The sequence below is a fragment of the Barbus barbus genome, assembly GCF_936440315.1.
Source record: "Barbus barbus genome assembly, chromosome: 29".
Classification (NCBI taxonomy): Eukaryota; Metazoa; Chordata; class Actinopteri; order Cypriniformes; family Cyprinidae; genus Barbus; species Barbus barbus.
In genome coordinates this window covers 6,242,955-6,269,450 of record NC_136757.1, presented here as the reverse complement: position 1 = coordinate 6,269,450, position 26,496 = coordinate 6,242,955, and the positions used below count along the sequence as shown (strand labels likewise).

Genomic DNA, 26,496 nt, shown 5'->3' with positions numbered 1-26,496 from the left:
TCAGACGTTCTTGTTTTAACATGTTTTCAGAAGCCTGGTGTTGGGGTTTAACAACGAAACAACCAACATAGTTATATTTTGTTCCTGTATATAGTGTCATATTTTGTGCCTTAATTCTCCATGCTCTCTGTGTACCAAATCTAGATTAATTAATCAGGTGGTGCTTACTTTTAAACCCAGATTAGGCCCTTAGATTTACAGGTACACTGAAAAAAATTATACATTGAATTTACTCTTTTTTTAAGGTAAGTGGTTGCAATCAGTTTATTTTAGCTAAATACATTTTGCTGAAAGTTAGTCAACTAAATTTGATTATTTAAATGTAGCTAAAATAGATTTATTGCAACCACTTACCTTAAAAAACATTTGTATAATTTTTTTCAGTGTAGTCTGAACAGAGGAAAACAGGAAAACAGAGGAAACACAAACATTACCTCATTATCCAGGGGTCACATTGTTAAAGAGAGAGATTGAATCAAGTGTGTGTGTGTGTGTGTGTTCGACAGTGAATGGGCAGAGCTGTGTTGCAGTGCCTGTATTGTACAGTTCGTACGGTAATTGAGGAAACATCAAGAGCAGTCTGTCCGGCCCCGCTGCCTGACAGCACCAGCTCATAGTCAACGATTCATCCGATGGCGTTTGAGAAACGAAGAGCAATTCCTCTTGTAAGCGGTTTGATTGGCGGTGGCGATTCCAAGCCGTGTTTTCTTGATCCGAAAATGAAGTTTAGCTCCAGCTTTCCTCAGTCTCCAGCCACAGCCGATGCATTTCTTCTGTCGCTTCCCCATATCGGCCGAGCCGATGCAGCACTTCCCTGTGATGCGGTAAGCGCAGCCCCAGCCTCTGAGCGCCTCTCTCGATTTACTTACTGGCTTATGAGGACATTAAGTGGCTGTTATTTATTAAGACGACATTTCAAGTGTCATTTCTCAAGGAGCCATCCACGGTTACATAATAGCCTGTAGTTAGGCAGAGGCGGTGAATGAACACAATTTATTTCATTCAGAAAATGCGGCTCTACCACGGTTAAGATCCAATCGATGCTGATGTAGGCTAATGTTTTCTTATTGTGAGAGTTATCAGAAATAAATCTCGTTTTACATGGCAGATAGGCTACACAAGCTACTGCTGTAGTGTTTTTTCTTTCTTTCTGTGACTGCAAACGGGATGGGCAATATCATCCTTCAGTATCATTCGAGTGTCCAAAAAAAAAAAAGTCGGCTAATTTGTGTCAATGGTTTTAGTTAATTTCTCATAATATTAGGCTACTTTATTTGAGTCAATTTAAATATATAGTTTTATTTTTTAATAGGCTATTACTTTATTTTAGTACATTTACATTTAATTTAATTTTAAGATATTTTAATATCTAATAATTATAGCCTAAATAATAAATGAGTAAATAAATAAATGGTTTAAGTGACCACCCTCTGGAAGTTTGACCTTGATATCTTTACTAGCAAATATCGTAAATCATTAGGTAACATCATGGTAGCTATTTTATATCTCTTGAAAGGCGTAACGCTTCAGATTGTGCTCTAGTTTTGAGTGAGATGGATAGTTTTCATCAGTCATGAACTCAGACGGAGTTTAAGAAGATACTCCTTAATTTTACCCATTTAGGATTACAATATTGGACTATAATATTGGAATAAAACTGCATTAACATCAGAAGCTCCTTGTAAAGTGGTAGATGAGGAGTAAATTTTGTTTCCTTGGAAACCAAAGACTGTGCTGCTATATGAGCCACCTCCATTTTCAAGACATTAGGTAATAATACACCAGTATCTGTTACATAACTTAATATTATTCGTATTCAATTGAATACTTCTTAATGTAGGCTCTTTCCGAGCGACATGATCTAGAGCTGTGAATGCTTATGCCTGCACAATTATGTATTTACAGAACTGAAGGTGAAGTAGTGGATTTTTGATAATGCGCTCGTGATTGAATCAATATTTCTGTCATGTGAGTGTGTATCAACTTGATAACTTTATCAGTTAACACTGAGTGACGGAACTGTTGATGGACTTATGCATCCTTATTGATTACATATGGCATAGTTACCTACGTTCATGACCATTAGCAATCTCATAATGTGTGGGGCTCAAGCATCAAAACATTAAAATTGTAATACTGCTTTAAATTTTTCACCATGCATTAGAATTTGTATTCTTTCTGAGCATAATGACTGTCATACATTTTCACCATGATTTACTACAGCCTGTAATATGTAGCCTAATTCAGCTAAACAATACTTTAAACAATCTTGTCAGCATATTTAAAACCAGAATCATTATAATTATACTCTAAAGATCACAGTGCAGACTCCCAAATCTAATTAATTGACATTTTAAATCTTTACCAATCTTTGCAAATATCCTTCAAACCTAGTTTTAAACATTTGTCACCAATAAGTTTTTAATCATTTAAATAACATTTAGTGTGATCACTTTTATTTTATATATTTTAGTAAGTACTGGTCAGAATAGCCTAAGTATGTTGTTTTAATTTTTAATGAAAACCTAAGTATGATGTTCATTTTATTTATATATATATATATATATATATATATATATATATATATATATATATATATATATATATATATATATATATCTGTTATGATGTATAACAATGGAACATTATTTCACCCATATTTTAATAATAATAATTATTATTATTGTTAATATTAGTCTAATTGGTTTGGAAACACATGGGGATGACTAAATTATTTTTTGGATTGACTATCGTTTTAAGATTTCTGCTTTGAGTGGAGTTGTGTAATGAGTGATGCGCTTGCACTATACACTTTATGCAGTATTTATTCAACCATCTAGTGTATGAATTATATAATGATATTTTGTCATCCAACGTCAGAGTCTGATAGCCCCTCCTCCCCCAGTATGTAATTTCTAGTGCACTTTTTCTTCTCTGAATTTTTGGTGTGAACCATAGGGTGTGAACACACTACTCTCCCTATTTATACTACAAATGGCACAGAATAGTGCATAAGTAAGCCATTGGGATGCACCTTATATACTACTATAGTTTAATGGAACACATCTATTATGGGATGACTTCAGGGGGACAAAATAAATAAATAAAATAAAACAACAATGGCAACATCTCATCCCAGCTGCACTTTATCATTAGCATCTGTTCCTCTGTTTTTGGGATCACCCAGCTGGTAACCCCATGTAATGAGGGTGAGGCTGAGGCCGTGTTAGAATCCATTTGGAGAAGTTTAATGAGGAACCATTCAACAATCCAAATCGTGAGGCAAAATTCAGAGTCGTGGTCACAGGCAAAGAAGTCAAAATCACAGTATTCAGTCCAATCGGCAAACAAACAAGAGGGTAATCCAAAAGGCAAAAATCCAGAGAAATAGGCGATAAATGATACACGTAGCAAACAAAACAAGACAATGGAAACGCTCTGTAAGGCAGTGAAACTGGCAATACTTTGCAAGGTCTGTTTGGCCTGGCCATGCTTAAATGGCTGCAGACGGAGTGGTACCAGTCAGTACTCAGACGAGGGCTCCCTCTGCTGGCGTGGCGTTACAGAATCCCCCCCCCCCCAGGAGCACCTCCTGGTGCTCGACTGAGGGCGTCCCCGTGGTTGTGGTGCTGGACGATCGGGTCTGGCTCGATGAAAGTCTTCGATGAGTGAAGGATCCAGGATGTCGGGGGCAGCTACCCATGATCTCTCCTCAGGTCCATATCCCTCCCAGTCCACCAGATATTGGAGCTGACCCCCTCGACGTCTTGAGTCCAACAACTAATTCACTTTGTATGCTGGTGATCCATCTATATCCAGCGGTGGCGGTGGCTCTTGGTTCTCAGCATTGGGGTCAGCATCCGGTTTGAGGAGCGAGACATGGAAGGAGGGAGAGATCCGGTAATTAGTAGGAAGCTCAAGCTGGTACGTGACCTCATTAATTTGTTTAATTATTTTAAATGGGCCAACATACCTGGGGCTGAGCTTCCTGCTCGGTAGCCGCAGTTGAGGTCCCTCGTAGAAAGCCAGACCCTTTGGCCTGGTTGGTAGGGAGGGTGTGGGCGACGGCGTCTGTTGTCTGGAACTCTTGTGTACTGACGGTTCTTTGTAGACGGACATGGGCACTGTCCCACACCCTCTCACTGCGCCTGATCCAGTCATCAACTGCAGGTACTGTTGAGGGTTCACCTGACCACGGGAACAAGGGGGGTTGATAACCCAAGAAACACTGGAAAGGGGTCATGCCAGTGAAGGAATAAGTTAGGGAGTTTTGAGCATACTCAGCCCATGGAAGGAATTCTGCCCATCGGTTCTGTTCATGACTACAATAAGTTCTGAGATACCTGCCGATCTCCTGGTTCAACCTTTCCACTTGGCCATTTGACTGTGGATGGTATCCTGATGTGAGGCTTACATTGATGTCTAATTGCTTGCAGAAGGCTCTCCAAACCTGAGAGGTAAATTGCGTTCCTCTGTCAGACACAATATCCTCAGGTAAACCATAGACAATGAAAACATGGTGGAATAGGGTTTGAGCCGTTTCCATGGCTGTGGGGAGACTTTTGAGAGGGATCAAGCAACAGGCTTTAGAGAAGCGATCAATAATTACTAGTATGGTGGTGAAACCATTAGAGAGTGGCAGGTCTTTGACAAAGTCTATGGACAAGTGAGACCAAGGATGTTGAGGAATTGGTAATGGTTGGAGGAGACCAGAAGGTAGTTCCTTGGGGGTCTTGGATTGAGCGCAAGTTTGGCAGGACTTGACATAGGTTACCACATCTTTGGTCATCGATGGCCACCAGAAGGAGTTCTGTAATAGACGGAGAGTGCGTGAAATTCCAGGATGTCCTGAGCTCAGAGATGTGTGAACCCCTTGCATGACTCAGAGACGTAAACCTTGAGGCACAAAGTGTTTATTTGGGGGACAGTTGTCTGGTGGTGGTTCTTGCTGATGGGCTCGTTGGATCTCTTCCATAATGTCCCAGGTTACTGGAGCAGTGATAACAGATGGTGGAAGAATAGATTCAGGTATGACATTGTCTGTTGTACGATCATGACATCTGGAAAGAGCATCAGCCTTACTGTTCTTGCTGCCAGGTCTGTAGGTGACGGTAAACTGGAAACGGGTGAAGAATAATGACCAACGGGCTTGACGTGGATTCAAGCGTTTGGCACTCTTGATGTATTCTAGATTTTTATGGTCGGTGATAACTTGGAACGGATGGACTGCTCCCTCAAGCCAATGCCTCCACTCTTCTATCGCTGCCTTCATAGATAAAAGTTCTTTATTGCCTACATCATAGTTGCGCTCAGCAGAAGTCAATTTTCTTGAGAAGAATGCACAAGAGTAGAGTTTACCTGGTTGACCATGAGGAACCGTGAAAGAACGGCTCCAATCCCGCAATCAGATGCATCTACTTCTAACACGAAGGGAAGGTTAGGATCAGGATGCTTGAGAATCGGGGCTGTGGTAAAACTGTTCTTGAGTTTGGTGAAGGCTTGGGTAGCTTCTTCAGTCCATTTGAGTTTTGATGGTTTGCCTTTTAACAGTGACGTTGATATATAGCTGGTTATCCAGCAGGCGGGAGAGTACGGTCTTGACATGCTCGGTAAGGCAGTGAAACTGGCAATACTTCGCAAGGTCTGCTTGGCCTGGCCATGCTTAAATGGTTGTTAAACAGGAAGTGATCACAGAAGCAGCAGATAGAGTGGTACCAGTCAGTACTCAGGCAAGGGCTCCCTCTGCTGGCGTGGCGTTACACCCCATCGTCTTTTTTTACCTCTAGTGACGTTGTAAGCTCTGTGATGGTGATGCTGGTAACAACTTTGAGCTTAATTTAAAATTCTATCACTCACCATGACAGGAATAATTCATTTAAAACACTTCTGTCATCATTTACTCACCCCAATGTCATTCCAAACTGTATAACTTTTTTTTCTTCTGTGGAAAACAAAACATTATTTTTTTAAGAATATCCTGTGCACACTTTTCAGTATGCTGAAAGTGTATGAGGTCTGTTTTTCTATTAAGGTTACACTGCCTTAATGACCAAACTCAATTTATGGCATGTTTTTGAAACAACTGTATGTCAATTAGTGTTGGTGCAAGTGATTAATTAATTTGCATGTTAGTACACAACTGAAATGGGACCGGTGTACCTTAGGGCTCTGAAGCCTCATTAGATTTGGCATCAATACAGAGACAGTAGGGCTGTAGTTCCTTTATTGATTTCATGTGTTGCCATTCTGTTTGCTCAACATGCTGAATCAAGTCTGTTTGAAACTCCACAATTACAGAGATCACTTTCAAAGGGGATAATGGAGGAAGTTGAGATGTGTGAATAACTGAGAATTTGCTTATGACAGTCATGGGATTGGAATTTTTTTTTTTACGTGCCACATTCTTATAAATTAAATTTTTGTATTCCTGTTTTGGTCAAGAAAATTTGAGTGAATACATATTAATTATTATTGTAAATAAAAGTTTACCTTTTTATTATTTAAATGTCATGAATTTGAAATCATAAATATTATCAGCTTTTTGAACGAAAAATTTCTAAATTCATAATAGAAAGGCCATTGTGTCTGTGAATTATTTATTTATTCATTTATTTGTTTATTTATTATTTATGTAGATAGATAGACAGACAGATAGACAGACAGAGAGACAGATAGATAGAGAGACAAAAAAGGCCATCATGTCACTGACCCATTTTTCAATGATACAATAATCAACCAAAACTCACATCTATATCTCAAGATTTAGAAAAGATTAGAAAAGATATCAAAAAGATTTTTATTTGTCACATACACAATTATACAGAGTATAACCAGCAGTGAAATGTAAGTAAAGGTTCGGTGAAAGCAGCATTTGTAGTAGTCTTGGCAAGAATTGTTTTTTTTTTTTCTTCTTCCATAATAAGGGTCCCATTTATTTGCTTCAAAAAATTATTTTAATTATTTTAAATAATGTTTTATATATATATTTCTCTCTCTTTATTACATTTGTATTGGTTGTGTGTGTGAAAGGCACCATTTTATGGATTCTGACATGGACTATGAGAGGCCAAATGTCGAGACTATCAAGTGTGTGGTGGTTGGAGACAACGCAGTTGGAAAAACCCGTCTTATCTGTGCCCGGGCTTGTAACGCAACACTTACACAGTACCAGCTACTTGCCACACACGTGCCCACTGTCTGGGCAATAGATCAGTACAGAGTCTGCCAGGAGGTGAGGAATGCCTGCTGCCATATTCTTATTCCTAAAATAAGTATATGAAAGAAATGATGATGCAACGTGTGATGGTTGCTACTTTCAATAATTTACCTGATAAGTAATCTGCTAAAATGTTGAAAAAATGTGTCATACGCAGTTTCTCGGGTAAATCTCCATGCATGTGATAGGTGTGTCTCTCCGGCCAGGTTCTAGAAAGGTCCAGGGATGTTGTGGATGATGTCAGCGTGTCATTGCGTCTCTGGGACACTTTCGGTGACCATCACAAGGACCGCAGATTTGCGTATGGCAGGTAACCTTGGATTACCTCTCTTCTTCAGATTAATTATATTTATACTAATTTATAAACGATTAGATAGGTTTTATTCTTCAGTTTTAATGTTGTAATTTTTCCCATATTTCTTTCCCACTTTTGTGAAGGTTTGTGAAGTTATTTATTTATAACTGTACTAATGAAAAATGGTTATGAGTAAATACTCATAAATTTGCCATATTCCACAGAACTTTATCAGATTAAATTTTGCTCTCACTGAAAAGCTTAAATTGGGAAGAAGTCAAAGGTGACCCTAAAAAGGTTACTACCAAGCAAACTATACAGTTTTAACCTGTATAAGTTAATGAGTTGTCTCTGGTTTGCTAACAGGTCTGATGTGGTGGTGTTGTGTTTCTCCATTGCAAACCCAAACTCACTCCACCATGTGAGGACGATGTGGTACCCTGAGATCAAGCATTTCTGTCCCAGAGCTCCTGTTATCCTAGTGGGCTGCCAGCTAGACCTGCGGTACGCTGACCTGGAGGCAGTGAACAGAGCTCGCCGGCCACTGGCGAGGTAAATTATGATGGCAAATGCAACTGTTGGTAGCCATTAATACTAGAAATGCAACAATTGTATGTTGTAAACCAGTGTTTCCCAACTCTGTTCCTTGAGGTACCCAACAGTACACATTCTGGATGTTTTTCTGATCTGACTCATCCATTTAAAGTTATAGGTCCTGTTTACACCTGGTCACCTCATGCATTTTCTCTGATTGGATATCTATCTGATTTGTTAAAACGTTTCTATTTACACTTGGCCACATAAATGTGTCTTCGCAAAACGGATATAAATCCTTTCTTCAATTCCCGTGCTATATGCAAATTTAACGGAGTTCACGTCAAAGAAAGCAATAGATATGCGCTGCATTTTATTCATTATCAGCTAAATTCAATATCAGAGACCGCAGTAGGAGAGAGTGGTCATCAGCACTGGAAAGATTGGTTAGTGTCACTGCTTTTAATGAAGATGATTGTGTGTTGAGCGTCTGCGCCTTACTTTCAGTTTCATTCGCGGCAGTTCGCATGTCGGCTTGCTGAAGAGATACACAGCTACTCATCAGCGGTGATGTTTGTTGCATTAGTGCTGTCATATCTGACTATAACATGCCATGTAGCCTATAAAACGCTCTAACACGTTTATTATTTTAATATTTTGGGAGGAGTAAAATTAGCATATGTGATTTCAACAACCAGATGCATTTACATTTGTCCAGTTTCGTCAGGAATGCGGCCCAGACCACCTCCTGAAATAGTTTGAGCGATCGGATTTATATCCGTCTCGAATGCGTTTCGGAGGGCATTTACACGTGGTCTTTTCACGATCGGATAGCTATCCGATCAGAAAAAATGCATGAAGTAACCAGGTGTCAACAGCCCCTTAGGGTCTCTACTAATGAGCTAGTAAGTTGATTCAGGTATGTTCGATTAGAAAGAGATTGAAAATGTGTAGTGTTGTGGTGCCTCAAGGAACGGGTTTGGGAAACACTGTTAAATCTATGGCTGCGTTCCACTTTGTTGTTTTATGCTCTTCCCTTGTTAACTTCTCTCCGTCTCATTGACTCGGATGTATGTCACTGATTGATTTGCACGAGTGTTCACTACTGGCAGAACCCTTGCAATGGACTGAATTTGAACGTCCTAAACCCTTGATCACTTGGAACCCGCTATGGAGTTGATAAATTATTTAAATTTTTCCTTTAAAAATTTGTTTAATGCAGCATTCTATGTGTATATTCTAGGTGTATGCTTGGGCTGTTTTAATGATTAAAAATAATATTTGGGGTGGGGTAAATTATATTTTACATTAAACGCCACAACGTCAAAATTAAATGTCACATTTGTGTTGCACTGTGGTTTATGGAATTGTCTGAAGTATATATAGGAAGTACACTTGCTCCCTCAGTCAAAATCGAGGGTCTGTCAATATAAACTTCCTTCATCCACTTCACAAAGTGGAACACACTTGAAAACGGCAGTGAGATTCTTCCAAGGGGAAGGGCTTAGGGAAGTTTATGAGTTTGTGTTTAAAGGCAAAGTGGAACACATCCTATTTCCCCATCAATTCTACAGTCAACAAAGTCTGTAACAATATTTTAAAAAGGTAAAATAATTACAATTCTGTGTATACTCACCCTCATGTTGTTCTGAACTTTTGTGATGCATCTTGATATTTAAATGAACATGAATGAAATTTGAGGTGAAGATTTTCAGTGAAAAATTACTTACATTTTAGTCTGTTCCTCATAAAACTTCCTAATATTGTGCAAGAGATATTTTTTTGCTATTTTAATGATGCTATCTTGTAATAGTTAAACCTCAACTGCACCTACTGTATGACACGGGTGTCCAATCCTGCTCTTTCATGCAGGGTCACTGTGCTGCAGAGTTTAGCTCCATCCCTTATTAAACACACCTTAACCATGTTTTCAGACTCACTGGCTGCACCAAAAAGCTTAGACAGCTGACTTGTTGCCTCTCTGCCCTTTCAAGCAATGACTTTGTAGGTATCATTTGTGCATGACGGTATCTCCCAAAACTGATTTCAGACAAGCTTTTGAGGCAGCATAATAGTCTAATGATCTTCAACAATATATATAAAGATTTGGTCACAACTAAGTGAACATTTAAAGGGATCATTGGATGCCCATTTTCCACAAATGTATATGATTCTTTAGGGTCTTAATGAAAAGTCTATAACATAATTTGGTTACAATTTCTCAATAGTAATGGAAAAAACACCTTCTTTAACCTGTCAAAATCAGCTCTGTTTTCATCAAGCCGTTTTTTAGTCCATGTCCCTTTAAATGCTCATGAGCTTTGCTCGCCCCGCCCCTCTCTTCCGTGGGGTGACAAGCATTACTGTTTACTTTAGTCGCAAACTGGCTAACTAGCACATATTAGGAAAGGCGATTTGCAAAGATTCATAAAAAAACGTTATACTCACTTCTTCTGTAGTTGAAGCTGGATCACGAATGATTAGTGCAAACATAGACGCATTTAGGCAGATTGGGGATCGGCACATTCACTTCAAAGCTAAAGTAACATTAATCCTCTGTGTCTTCAGCGGCTCAGATGTCGGGAGTAAATAATGACTGCTTTATTCATTATTACATCCAACAACAAAACGCCTCAATTGCTTAATCGGAGACATCTTGTCTTTCCCTGCATCGGAGGCGGACAGCTCTCAGCTCCCTCAGGGCAGGTCTAAAGTAAAGTACGGCCTTGTCAATCAACTCTCGTGGGAGCGGCCTGTGCAGAACTACGTCGTTCTGACAGGAATCTCAGAACAGCTTGATTTGAGAAAGGGGATTTTAAAATAAGGATTTTAAAAACTCCACTGGGTGGATTTTAATCATTAAAGGATGGATGTGTACACACTTCCAACACACATTTATGTTCAAACAACTTGAAAAGTGAATTTTGCATCCGATGACCCCTTTAATTAATACAATACTTATTTTTCCCTAAAAATTAAATCAAAAGTTGAAAAAATTGTTCACAAACATTCATCTGCAAACAAACTGAGCTCAACTGTCATGCAATTGATACTTCACAGGGAGTTTGACTGGCAGGCAATCTGACCAATCATAATGCTGAAGCTGCCTTTTTTTGTCTGAAAAAAACAAACCAGACAGGAGAGTAGATTAACGCTGGTGAACTCGAACTTGAAAAATGGTGTTTTGACATCTTTCCATGGTTCAAACAAGATACCTTCTGATGTTCATTCGTATTTATTTTGTGCTATAACTAGTAAGGAGGAAGAGATGATCGGTTTACGTGACGCTTGAACTGAAGTGCCACAGCAATCTGTCACGGCACATTAAAGAGCCACAAAATGGTATTTATTGTTAAAAAACGACAATTTGAAAGCTGAGATTTTGTTTCATACCAAAAGTAACCTGCACTTTCTTGTCTTTCCTCTTTGCTCCACGATGCATTTTTACTGCGTGAGAACATGTGTGGCTTTTGAGCGCCATGGCTTGTCGAACAAGCCAACGAAGGGGGGCGAGTCTTTGCGAAAAGTCAATTGAACACATATAATTGTGGAATATCATATGCAGTAAAGGATACATCTATGCTGCCTTCAAAAATCAATGAGATGAAGATAATTCAGTAGACAGGATGTAACACTATCATAGGATTCAGACGTGCCTTCTTGCCTTCCTACCTCAAGATGCGCAGACAGCATTTTCAGCTTTCAGATGTTGCAATTAGATACTTCCAGGCAGGTTTGTTGAAGCTGGTTAAAGCTAAACTGTGCAGGACATTGGCCCTCAAGGAGCAAGATTGGACACCCCTGACCCATACCCATTCACTTTCCTTGTGTGGTAAATCTTTTGGTTTTCTACAAAAGAAAGTTAAATCATACAGTTTGGGAACGACATGAGGGTGAGTAAATGATGACTGATAAAAATTTTCATTTTTGGGAAAGCTAGCTCTTAGTATAATGCTGTTTTTTGTTTGTTTGTTTGTTTCAGACCCATTAAATCCAATGAGATATTGGCGCCAGAGAAAGGCCGTGAGGTGGCTAAAGAACTAGGCGTCCCTTATTATGAGACCAGCATAGTTGCTCAGTTCGGGGTTAAGGACGTTTTTGACAATGCTATCCGTGCCGCCCTCATTTCCCGTCGTCATCTCCAATTCTGGAAGTCGCATTTACGAAACGTTCAAAGGCCACTCCTCCAAGCCCCCTTCCTTCCCCCTAAACCCCCTCCACCCATTATCACCGTTCCTGCCCCTCCCAGTAACATTGAAGAGCACCCTAGTCGGCTGTTGGAGGACCTGCTTTGCGCCGACGTCATCTTAGTCCTCCAGGAACGCCAGAGAATCTTCGCCCACCGCATCTACCTTGCCACATCCTCCTCCAAGTTCTACGACCTCTTCTTGACTGAACCTCGGGGTCCTGAGGAGACCGAACGGGAGCGAGAACGACCCCGAAGGCCACCGCTTTCTGGCCGCGATTTGCTGATGCGCGCAGCTAGTTTTGACGTTTGTGAAAGTTGCGACGATGGAGATAGAGTAAACTTGCGTGCCTGCACCAGTGATGGAACTCTAAAAGGTGACGGAGATCGCTGCGGTCGTCTGATCCCAGCCTTGAGTCGTGCTTTCATTAGCATCCAAGAAGAAATGGTGGATGACCCAGTCACCTTCAACCCTAGAAAAATGACCGTTGTTCACATGGACCCTTCAATGCAGCCTGGTCCATTCCGATCGGTATTGCGGTACCTGTATACAGGTAAACTAGATGAGCGGGAGAAGGAGCTAATGCAGGTGGCCCACATTGCAGAGCTGCTGGAAGTGTTTGACCTGCGTATGATGGTGGCTAATATCCTGAATGATGAGGCCTTCATGAATCAGGAGATCACCAAGGCCTTTCATGTGAGACGCACCAATCGAGTGAAAGAATGTCTGGCCAAAGGGACCTTCTCTGGTGAGAGGCATGTGAACTGTATGTTTGCTTGGTACTGTAATTATTAGGGATGGGCCAGAATGATAGTCAAGTCATCCAAAAAGCAACTACAGTAGTTGGTTAATGAAGTGGACTAGGGCTTTTATCTAGTTTGCTTTTATGACTGCTTTTACATTAAATTAATTTTCTTCGAGAGTACATTTCAAGACAAATGGAATTGCTCTGAAATTGGAGAGAAGGTTAGAGGCCATTATTTCAACCAAACAGCTATTCAGAATATCAAAATGAAATGTTGGCATTCAAAATGTTACTATGTTTATATATTATAAACCTAGTCAGATGGCATGCTTTCACACAATTTTTCTAGATAGCGTTCTTTCAACGATATACAAATATTTAACCATTTTCATTTATATGCAGCAAAATGACATGTCTTCTTCAAAACCTTCTGTATATGAAAAATGGGAGTACAAATTTTAAGCAATGCCACACAGAGATCTCACAAATATTTTTGGGTGATCTTGAGTAATTGTTTAGCCATGGTTTTGAAATAAGTCATTGAAATAAGTGATGGTTAAAGTGAGAATCAAACACTTTAGGAAATAACAATTTAGGAGACTTAACCCTCTGCGGTCTGAGGGTGTTTTAGGGTCCTGGAGAAGTTTTGACATGCCCTGACATTTGTACTTTTTTCAGTTACTTATATTAATGGCTAAAGTTTAATAACACTGTATTGTATGACAAACTGGGCTACAATCATTTAGAAAAGCATTAAAGTGCCCCTATTATGCCATTTTTAAGGTTCCTGATATTGTTTTGGGGCTCCTACAATACGTTTACATCCATGCAAGGTCAAAAACAGTTTTGTTTTCTCAAAATATGCATTTAATATCACATCTTTTTCCAGCGATTCTCAAACGATTAATTCAAAGCAGTTCTAAGATTCCTACTCTTCTCTGATTGGTCAGAAGGCCCAGTCTTTTGTGATTGGTCTATCACATAAATCGCGTGTCGGAAACGATACGCCCATTGCCATAGTTCCATATTTTGAACGCTCAATAGAAAACATACAGTTTGAGATTTATTGGAGCCAGCTTGTCCAAATAAACTGGTTACTGAGCCATCTTTCAAAAGCAAGCTTTTTGTGTATCCTGTGTTGAACTCCCAGAGATTAAAGAAGCAGTGGTCAGTAAAATGACGGGAACACAAATAAAGATTAGGGTTGTACTGCTGTAATACAGTGGGAAAAATTAAATTTTAATACTTTTAATACAAAAATTGATTCTCTATACCCTCATCTTTTGGAAGTGAAAATAAAAGGATACAGCATCTTCTCGACATGATGTTAAACACACGAACAAACTACAGTGTTGGAGAGTGGGTAGAACAATGCAATTGACCGGTAAGCCCGGCTCAGTGTTACAATTACCCCAGGCACATCATTTTTCAGTTTTTGAAGCATAAACCCCATAAAAACGATGCGAGCTTTGGATCTTCCAATGTTTCTCTATGGCGCTGAAACCTAAAGATGTCAGAGTTCTGCTCCCAGTGCAACTGATACTCGACTGCCATTGGCTTATCTGCGTTCGAGGGGAGGGGCTTAACGATAGGTCAATTGTATTACCCCGTGACGAAGTGGGATTCGAATTACTGATGACTCATTTAGGCTGTTCAGAGTCGATTCATTCTTTTGGGAGACAGTTTTATTTATTGTGCACTTTCAGCTTTTCAACTTCTGCAGATTGTTTACATTCCTGTACAGCCACATTACACAATGCATGAAAGGCAATATTCAAAATAACATAGTTGGGGCACTTCAAAATTTCGCAATATTCATTATGCAGCAAAATGATCACAAATGTATAATGAACATTCAATATATCACCCAGTCTTAAAAATATGTAGGTCTCTGTTTGTTTTTGAAATCTGTGATAAGCATTGTGCATTATGCTAGCATTTTTACTATAACGGAGGACAGTTTTAACGTTCTTTTTACCGCGCTGCCTCCCATGCAGGAGATGCCTGTTTAAATCACGCTTGGAGTGAGTAGAATGGGAAGGTTACATTGGTGCCGTGACCCAGATGGGAATGAGTTTTAGCGGGGGAAATGTAATGAAGGCCAGCTAGTAAGATCTGTGTGAATAAACCTCACTCCCCTGGCCTTAAGAGATTCACTAGCGACTGATGCTGGTAGCTTAACTCTTTAGCATGTTTGTTAGCTCACCCGCATCCCATTCCTGAGATGTCGGTTTGAATCCCGACTGGAACGGTACAAATAGAACATACCTTATTTATTTGTTGTATATCTGTCAGTTACACTAACTGCATAGCATCGGTTTCAGACAACCGATGGGACTCATTTTGCAGTCCTTTTGCCCTTTTTCCTATTTGTCACCCCCACCTTTCTGTATTGTGTAGATTAATACTGTCAGCTGTATATTAAAAAGCAAACTTCTGCGTTCTTGATATCTGCACACGTTGGGTGTACAGTGCACATTCTAGTGGAAGGTCACCCAGCATTGTTTGTAACAAAGCAAATTTTTCTCAAATCTGAGATGAGCTCAAGCAGAATGTCCCTTCAAGCTATTTTCCCCTCTACTTCAGCTCAATTATTCACCCCCAGAGAGAAAAACAAGCCCCCATATTTTGTCAGCTGGATTTCGGTTTCATAATCAGTGCTGTTCTGGTAGAGAGAACCGGTGCGGATGTATCGTGTTTTTCAAGCACTCTCAGGGTTTGGAGGACATCAAGCTGTCTTGCAATGCTGACCGAGCTTTTGCCTCTCCAAACATAAACACTGAGCATTTCTATTTATTTATCCTTCACTCTAGCACTATGATTGTGCTTTAGTGGAATGTAATGTCGAGCCACTGTCACAAAGTGACTTTTAAGTTGTCAAGCTGATATTGTTCAATATTGGCTGAATTTGAGACTGAAGCATGTCCACATAACAAGTGGCAGTTCCCCTTGTGTCAGCTTCAGATCTAACAAGGGTAGATTTTAGTGTAATTCAGTAAAATATTAGAAGTGTTCACTTCATTTCAGCATTGGAATCGCTATGTATGTTGATTTACCAGAGAGTAGAGGATGTTTATATGATATGATATATTATTATAATAGTGATTTGAAAAGCTACAGGAGTTTGTTTGTTCTTTGCTGCAGATGTGGTGTTCAGGTTGGATGATGGTACCATCATGGCCCATAAACCACTGCTCATCTCAAGCTGTGATTGGATGGCAGCCATGTTTGGTGGACCATTTGTGGAGAGTTGTACAAAAGAGGTAAATTGCACTCACATTATGTCTAAACCAATACCACTGCGAACACTGAGTTTTTAAATATGACATTTGTGGTGTGTATTTTAATGGTCACACTGTGTACAATTTCATAGTTTATCTAACATGAAGTAATGTAGTTTTTGACAGGAACCTGATGAACATCTGTGATTTTTATGTACTCAAATTGGAAAGAATAGAAGGAGGTAAATAACTATGCGGGTGATTTAATTTCGTAATATCTGGAGCAAGTAGAGATGATGACACATTGTGACACAAGTGATGATGTTGAACCAAGGTTGTAATAATTAACTAAAACTAAAGCAATAAGAAACCTGAAAATAAAATTAAATGCAATAAACCCTTAAACTTATTTTATTTGAGCTTGAAGCCAAAGTAACATTTCTCATTTTCATTAAGGATAAATGTTACCTTGGCAAATTTAAAAATGAAAAAACTAACCACAATTAAAATAAAAATAGAAAAATAAGACTAATTAACTTATTTTATTAAAAACTATAATAGTATGTCAATGATACTAAAATTATACTGTTATATTATATCAGTTATGCTGACTTTTATTCATAGAATGAAGTAACAATTTTTGAAAGACAAATAGAAAATTCCTCTTAACATCTGGGTCGATCTAGTTTTAACCCTTCATTTCTAATGCTATATCTAGCAATCTGAAATAATAAATAGGCTTACCAAGCATGCAAAATCAATACAAATTAGTATTCCCATCATATATAGTGAGGCCCAAATATCTGAGACCACAATGCAAACTTGATATTTAAAAATTGAGATTTGAACCTGTAAATAAAATAAGGAAAATAATAAAGTAAAATAAATACTGTATATTTCAGATTTTCTAGGGCACTAATCAAAGTAGTTTTGTGACATGTGACGGTCACATATTCTTGCTTTCACTGAAGCTCAAGATGCTCTTTAGATCATGCTGAAAAACTTAAACATTAGGTTTTATATTTAACTTGTGGATTTCATGCTGCTTGATTTCTGCTGTCAAGTAAGTAGGACAAAACAAATACTTAGACAGTGAAAACATGGAATGCTTATGCAGTTGGACCCCATTGCATGTCAGAATGTTAACATAAGCTTAAAGTTGGACTTTACTAATGAAAACAGAATACTCTAATCAAACTGTTCTTGCATGTTACTTTAACACTGAGTTTTTAGTCCCCTGAAAAAGCCTCTTTCAGTTTGTTGCTGTGTTTTGTCAGGTGCTGTTTCCAAACACTACGCGGAGCTGCATGCGTGCTGTGCTGGAGTATCTCTATACTGGCTGCTTCTGCTCTCGCCCAGATCTGGATGCCATGGAACTCATTGTTCTTGCAAACCGTCTCTGTCTGCCTCACCTGGTAGCGCTGACAGGTACACAAACAAATCTGCACACATTGTTTTCGCTGAGACGATAATGCACATGACAGTCTGATATCTGCAGGCAACCAAATCCTGGTAAATTTAGACCTTTAACTAGTGTTGAGGAGTGAGACAGTGGCTGAAAATAACACTGTGTCCTTTTGTACTGAAATACAATGCAAGTCACTTCAGATGGCAAATTACAGTGATTTTTACCATGTTTAAGGGGTGTTTTTCGGTTTGATGTGAAGCTAATTCGGCATGGACTGACTTCTCTCTATGGCCTATCTGTCACATATATGTATCTGAATGAATCATATATGTATATGTACTGCCCGGTCTTGCAAATTTGCTTTATACAATATTAGGAGGCCCTTTCTTTCGAAACATGCAACACAACTCCTTGTTCAAGCTCTTGTTCTGTCCAGACTTGACTGTTGCAATGCTCTCTTGGCAGGTCTTCCAGCCAATTCCATCAAACCTCTACAATTAATCCAAAATGCTGCTGCAAGATTAATCTTTAATGAGCCAAAAAGAACGCACGTCACACCTCTGTTCATCAGTTTGCACTGGCTACCAATAGCTACTCGCATAAAATTCAAGGCATTAATGTTTAATGGCTAAAAACACATCTCTTCTATCTTTATTTGACCCTCTAACTCTAGCACTCTCTATTCTAATTCTATTTTATCTATCTGTCTTCTTTTTATTTATAAAAAAACACACACTTGACCCTCTATCAATTGCATATTTATAACCTTTATGCTAGGCCTTCTTGAAAAACTTACACTAGGTTTCTTTTTTCTATATTCTGTCTACACTTTTTCTTTAAATAAATAAATAAAACAAAAAAACCTTGCTACGTGTACTGCGTAAGCCTAACCGAGACTTGTCATAACACTTGCATGTTGTTGCTCTTTTGTTGGTTTTGATTGCTTCCATTGTCCTCATTTGTAAGTCGCTTTGGATAAAAACGTCTGCTAAATGACAATGTAAATGTATCTAGCTTACATTTGCCATGCGTTGCATTCAAAATACACATTTTATTAAGTTTATCCACTTTAACAGATCTCGGTCAAAGCTGCTTATAATACGGCAGTGGACATGGCAACACTGGCATCCAGCCAGCATGATTCACTCCTCTGCTGCAGATCATGAGATCACAATGAAAAATATGTTCAAGGGCTAACATTATTGAACAAACTACTTAGTATGATAATCTTCCTTTGTTGCTCAAACAGCACTGCCTGACACTAACAACAGCAAAGTCTTGGGTTCAGATCCCAGGAAATTCTTAAACTAAAAAAAAAAAAAAAAACTAAAAAAAAAAAAATTTCCCTTTCTCAAATCAGGCTGTTCTGAGATTCCTGTCAGAATGACGTAGTTTATTGACAAGGCCGTCTTACCTTAGACCCGCCCTGAGTGAGCTATCATCAGTCCACCATTGTGTCGACTCCAGTGCAGACAAGATGTCTCCAATTGAGCGATTGAGGCGTTTTGTTGTTGGATGTAGTAATGAATATAGCAGTCATCATTTAATCTCGACATTTGAGCCGCTGAAGACGCAGAGGACTAACATTACTTTCGTTTTTAAGGCAATGCACCGATCCCGATCTGCTTAAATGTGTCTATGTTCGCGTAAATCATTCGTGATCCAGCTTCATCTACAGAAGAAGTGAGTATAAGGGTTTTTTAAATGAATCTTTGCAAATCGCCTTTCCTAATAATGTGCTAGTTAGCCAGTTTCATGGCTGAAGATTACAGTCTGCTCATCACCCCATGGAAGAGAGGGGCGGGGTCAGCAGAGCTCATTAGCATTTAAAGCAACATGGACTAGAATGGCTTGCTGAAAACAAAGCTGATTTTGACAGGGTAAAAAGAGGTGTTTTTTACTCTACCATTGAGAAATTTGAACCAAAGTATGTTATAGACTTTTCATTAAGCCCATAAAGAATCATATCAACTTGTGTAAAATGGGCATCCAATGACCCCTTTGAAATGAAGTGAAGTGAAGTGAAGTGAAGTGAAGTGACATACTGCCAAGTATGGTGACCCATACTCGGAATTCGTGCTCTGCATTTTAACCCATCCAACGTGCATACACACAGCAGTGAACACACACACACCGTGAACACACACCCGGAGCTTTAAACTCATATGTGATATTCTATATAACAGCAGTTCTCAATTCCAGTCCTCGCGCAAATATGTGAATGAATGTTCCGAAGTGAAGTAAACTTCCAATGGATTTCCCCTACTCAGGGAGTAGGAAGCAATGGACACTGTATAGGGATCATGTCAGCTGGTTATCTGAATCAGGTGTGTTAACTAAGAGAGGCATGCAAATATGCAGAGCGGGGGGAAGCAAGGACTGGAATTGAGAACCGCTGCTGTATAAAATACAGTGTTTAAACCTTTTTTTTCCTTGTGAAAATATGCTTTAAATTGCTTGAATATGCAAATTAATCCCCGCCTCCAATCAATCACATGTAAAAGTAAAAGCTAAACACTACACAATACAACGTAATCTGCATATACCCATACCGAAAATGTGAATTTTGAAGCAGTTTTGTTTATTTTTGAAAGCGTGTGCTTCTAATAAGTAACCTTACAAGACAGTTTGTGTGTGTAATTTATGGTGTACAACAAAACAGCAAAGTATTGTCAAGTTGTCAAGTATTGTCAACCACAGGCTTTAAACATAATTGGATAAACCCCATTATAACAGCCCATAGAAAAATCTTGAAGAAACCACTAGTGAATTAGTCTTCCAGGTTTCAAACGGCGTTTTTAAGACTTTTTTTTGGTTTACCTCAAAGAGAAAATGCTCAGCCATGGTGTTGACTGATGAATTTGATGAATGGCTTGTCTTTAAACATTAAAACACCAGACAGACATGCAAACAACGCTAAACACTTCATTTTCATCACACGGGGTCTTTATGTAATGTTAACAAATGGAAGCTTATTGCAAAGTGCTGCAGAGTCATTTAACAAAGAATACAAACCCAAAAATAATGGTGACATATTCTGTTGTTTTTATGAGTGTTGTGTGTCTGTCCTAGAACTGTACACTGTGAAGGTACTGACAGAAGCTGCCATGATGGGAGCTGATATAGATGGAGATGTTCTGCTCTATCTGGACATGGCCCAGGTAAGCGTACCATTGACAGACAGAATGAAAATTTTAACGTTGGTCGACAACCTCTATCTGTCTGTCTGTCTATCTATCTGTGTCTCTCTGTCTGTTTTTAACATATAAAACATTTTGATTTATCTAGGTTTGGTATTGTTCTTTTTTGCTGTATTTTCTTGCAGGATCTGGTAACACAAATGAGTCAAACTTGTACTTTTTGCCTGTGTTTTCTTACACTGCACATACAAGAGAGACACAACTCTGATACACTTTTAAATACGTCATTAACAACTAGTTATTCAGTGGTAAACTGTGTAGAATTTCTGTAAACTTGTTACTAACTAAATGTTTCAGGAATATTCAGCTGTAGAATGCGGATGTCACTGTAAAAAATGTCAGACCTCCCCAACTCAAAATTGTCTAGTGACTGATTACATCTAAATTTTTCCAGTGGTCCAATTGAATTTCTGCTAACTGAATTTGATCAATTGTGGCAACAGTGTGTTAACATTGGCTCAATGAGAAATAATATGTTGAGCCAATTGGGAAAAAATAAGTCTACCAAACCAAGTTATTGGCCCAATTAAATATTGTAAATATTAATAGCTTACATTTTTTGTTTCACCTAATTTAAAAATGTATATTGGTAAATGTATATCGCTAAGGCAAGCTTACTGAAATGTTTATTCCCTGTTGTCCCAGAAGAAAAAAAAATATTAAATGATGACACACTAAACACTGCCACATTGTAATACTTTTAATGAAATATAAAACAAAATTGTGAAAATACCTTAAAATTATAAACACAGTATACCTTACAAAATCATGCATTTTAATTCTCATAAGATACATAAAGCTGATGAATTGCACCTTATAAAATTAATACATTCACAAACGTGCAAAAATGTTGAAAACACCATAAAATAATAATAAATAATTTAATAAATAATAGTAATAATTTATCTGAGGTTACTTCAACCAGTGTTAAGGTTAATGTCACTGATTATTACCATTCTCACAAAAGGTACTCTGAGCTCATGAAACTGCATCTTAACTATTTAAACATCAAATACATTCACATATTAAAAATGTATTTAAGTAATGGGGCGGTTACTTCACCCAGTGTTTAGAGTAATTTCACATGAACTCTATTCTCACAAGAGGTACTTTGAGCTCATGAAACTGCATCTTACACGTGAAATGTTTGCCAAAAAAAAAAGAGGTACTTTGAGGTTAAAATTCTGTCATTAATTACCCTCATGTCATTTCACATCATTAAGACCATTGTTTCATCAAACAAATTTCATCATCGGATTTCATCAAACATATCTTAATTTGTTTTCTGGAGATGAACAAAGGTCTTACGGGTTTGGAACGACATGAGGGTGAGTAATTAATGACAGAATTTATATTTTTGGGAGAACTATCCCTTTAAAGTCTGTTTGAACCGGAAGTTGCTGCCGACTTTATTTCAGTGTAGTGACGTATTTCCAGCAGAGTTTATTTATTCTTAAAGTTTAAATAGAGTTTTTGCACTTTAAGCTAGGATATTTTACTTACATTTTACAGTTTTTGTTTGTTTGTTTGTTTTTTAAATAGTGTGAGAAATGCTGTCATTTGCACCATCTGGTGGTGATTTTATCAATTATAATTACCATTATTTTTGTAATTTTACATACAATTCTATTCAATTTAAGAAAAAAGAGAAATACTCTATGAATAACACAGTATTTATCTGTATAAAAAAAATCAGAATTATAATGATATAATATATAATACTTAAAATGACAGCTAAATTGTTAATTTTACAAATGTTAGTAATTTTACAGTGTTTTGCATAAAATTTAAAATGACTGGGGAAATATATTTGAAAATATATATTTAAAATATGTATTTTAAAAAATATATATTTATACTTTCAAAATATATTGTATATATATATATATATATATATATATATATATATATATAAATAAAATGGCCAAGAAATACATTTGCTAAAATGTTTCAAAATATATTTACAGAAATATGATGTGTTTTTGTATATTTTTGAACATATATTTCTACATTTAAAATATATTTTTGAAAATATACAAAAAATATATTTGCTAAAATATATTTACGTAAATATATTTTCTACCAATATATTTTTGGCCTCATATAAATATATAGTTTAAAAAGCATTTAAAAATATATTTTGACCTCTGTATATTTCAGTCCAAAAAATGCATTTTCTTGCCACATAAATACATTTAGAAATATGTTTTGGTATATGATGGTTGAAACTAAATATATTTACTATTTCAAAAATATATTTCATTGAGCTTCACTGTTTGCAACATATAGTTAGCATATATTTCAATTATATTTTGGCCTCAAAAAATATATTTCTTTGCCATATGGGTTATTCTAGCGCTCCTCCTCTCTGTCTCTCACTCATAGCAATCTAACGGTCAGAGGGGTGTGTTTAAGGATATTCTGCCCAAGCCGTCAAACTGACGTCATCAAAAAAGGAACGCCATTCCAGGGCGGAAGTAAATGTTCAGATTTTGATTAAAGATTACTAAAACAAACAATTTTTTTTCAGCGGATTAACTTGCACGGATTAATTGTTAACATCAAGACTAGCAATGTGCGCTAGTAAAGTAAATAAAGTCCATTTTGATTTCATGCCGACTTTAAGTGCTTGTTGTACTCCAGGATGAGTGCATACAATAATCCAAAAAAGTACAAAATGCATTTACAAAGTCTCCTAAATTGTCAAGCACCAGCTCCTCTTCCAGGACAACGGAGACATTCAGCACACTTGACAGGGCCCTTGGAGCGCAACTGCTGCTACTTACTATTTCAAGACTTCCCATTTTCATTACAGTTGTGTGGTTCTCCAATGGCTCTGTACCCTGTAAAAATAATAATGTCTAAGTCTACATTAGAAATAGCAGCCTACATTACACCGAGCCATGTCTCATGGCAGCTCTCAATAAAGCAACTCCTCAAAAATGACATCTAAGAGCTAAAAGTATTTGACAATAATATGGAATAAACATATATCCAATAAGAACTATACTGTTAAATACTCCATAGTGTTTTCTTCTGTGTGATTGTTTCCATTAGTTCCACTGTGCTCATCAGCTGACTGACTGGTGCCTCCATCACATCTGCACCAACTACAACAGAGTCTGTCGCAAATTCCCTCGAGACATGAAGGCCAAATCTACAGGTAATTCAACAGCCCCTCGGATCAGTATAATTACCAATTTTTCAATATTTATTTTAACTTCAAAATCAATATTGAGGCATGACAGTCTATTAAACTGAGACCCCAGTCATGCTCATTTGTTCAGATGTTTTCATTAGCCAGCTTTTTCTGCTACAGACTTATACTAAATAATTTGCATTAGTCCTTGAAACTGCTAAAAAATCATCATGTTTATTGTATTATTAATCTATTCTATCTACTTGTTTTCTTTTTAATTATTATAAAAAAAATAATAACTTTACCTTCTAAAACTATAGCTCTGTATCTATCTCTATTAAAAACAATCTTTCTATGTGTACTGCGTTAGACTAACTGGGATTTGTCAAAGCACTTATATATTTTTGTTGGTTTTATTGCTTACATTGTCATTATTTGATGCTGTCTGCGAAATTATTAAATGTAAATATACTGTATATATGTTCTTTAATATTACAACTATGTAAATGGACTTGGAGCAACATGATAATGAGTAAATAATGCATTTTTGTTATCTCTTCATTTAATTAAAGATATATTCTCTGAATATACTCTTAATATTGAACACAATTTCTATATTTAATAATTTAATTTATCCTGTATACACAACCATTCAAAAGTTCGGGGTCAGTAAGATTTCTTTTAAAAATAATAATTTTATTCAGCAAGGATCGAAAGTGAATAAATAATAAAAAAAAAGGCTGCTGAAAATTCAGCTTTACCATCATAGGATTACATTTGAAGTTAAAATACAGTATACTCAAAAAGAAAAGAGTCATTTTAAAATATGTAATAATTAATGTAATAAAATTTAATAATATTTCACAGTGTTTTGTATTTTTTATTAAACAAAGCATACTGATTGATTAATTTATAATACATTTATTTTGTTTTAGGGATGTCTGGCTATTTTTCCTAGAAAGCAGAGCAAAAAATATGAATGTGTTGAATACTGAGATTTTTTTTTTCCCAATGTGACAGGCGCCCCAAACCAAACAGTTATCTCAGTACCGAAATTAGCTCTGCATTAAAGGTGCACTATGTATGTTTTTAACTCTTCTTAAGCCAAAAAAAAAAACCATATGTTTTTTAGATATTTAGGAAACGTTTACATAGCTGTTTCTCTGAAAAATAATGCTATAACCAGTAATTCTACTCTAAATTACTGGCAAAATTACACACTGCACAATGCTCTATGAGCAGAGGAACATTAAAACACAGTAAATCAACTCATCAAATTACAGTGCAAGGCTCGTCACGGCTCTCCCTTTGGACTGCGGTACCCATTTCATCCGCTAGCTGTCGATCTTCCTTTAAACTGGTATCACGGTCTCATTCTGTCTTGCAGAAAACCTGGAGCACTTTGAGAAACATCGCTGGCCTCCAGTGTGGTATCTAAAGGAAGAAGATCACTATCAACGAGCACGTAAGGAGCGTGAGAAGGAAGATTACCTGTACCAAAAGCGTCAGTGTAAACGCAAGTGGCTCTTCTGGAATATACCATCCTCCAATTCTCCGTCTTCGCCTGGTTCTTCTGCAGTCATCTGATCGGCTCTCAGGGTGCATATCCCACCTAACAGCCCTAAATGTGGGATATAAACACACAACAAGGAATGATAGCCTTTTTCAACTCCATAAGATGACCTATTCACTTTTTCTGTTGAGCAAAATGCCCAAGCCCTGCTTTTAGCTGCTGAAGAACAAGCAAAAATGAAACAGGATGGAGAACGCAAGTCAAAGAAACACAAGGCTTTGACTAAAAGCACATTGCTGAGTCTTTCTACTGGCTGGATTTTTCATCAAATCAAATCAGCTTTGACGTCCTCCTGTGACATCATATCCTGCGGTATTAGAGCGCTGCTCAATTGGCTGTTTAGAGACAATCAGCATCGGTTCCCCAAACATAACCATATCTTCATCTGTATAGAAACATACATGGCAGAACTGCACATATTCATAACTTGAAATGCTATTAAGTGCTTTTCAGCTCTAAAGGACGAGAACACAGGAACGTTTTAGAGCAACCAGCAAATATAATCTACAATCTAACCACTTCAACAGACCGATGTTTTCAAGATTCAAATGGTGTCCACCGTTCAACAACTAAAGGTATTATTAATTTGACATTTAAAGGTTGACTGTTTGTGGAGGGCCGCATGCCGACGTGACTCCACATCAATCCATAGCCATGTTGTGGGTTCAGTGTGAGTTAAGCTCCATTGACAGCATCTGGCATAACGCTGATTACCACAGAAAATGATAACCATTGGTACTTTAAGGCATTTACAATGGAAAAACACAGGGCCACGAAATAGACATTAAAAATGCACAGTGTACAGACAAAGTACAAGACTTAAAGTTGCAGTGAAGTAGCGACTTTTCTTCTGAATTGAGATGCGCATTTGAGTGAAATGGATTATCGAAGAAAAAAAACAGCAAAGGCAGGGACTTGGTTCTACGCATTGACTGGATTGGCTGGATAGAGGCAGATGTTTATGATGTTGTTGCTGCA

The 26,496-nt window shown here is 37.5% G+C and overlaps 2 protein-coding genes across 2 annotated transcripts in view; both read left to right on the top strand.

Moving 5' to 3' along the window:
- The window catches only part of LOC306849172 (uncharacterized protein), a 419,330-nt gene that overhangs the window by 14,068 nt on the left and 378,766 nt on the right, over nucleotides 1–26,496 (top strand). The window lies entirely within an intron of this gene.
- LOC306849171 (rho-related BTB domain-containing protein 2-like) lies at nucleotides 763–25,532 on the top strand (the record flags this gene model as incomplete). The annotated part of the gene is made up of 10 exons (XM_079384028.1): nucleotides 763–824; nucleotides 7,030–7,231; nucleotides 7,423–7,526; nucleotides 7,878–8,063; nucleotides 12,028–12,980; nucleotides 16,122–16,240; nucleotides 17,476–17,626; nucleotides 20,679–20,767; nucleotides 23,864–23,969; nucleotides 25,333–25,532. 10 exons carry the CDS (start codon nucleotides 763–765, stop codon nucleotides 25,530–25,532), a joined length of 2,172 nt encoding a protein of 723 aa, XP_079240154.1.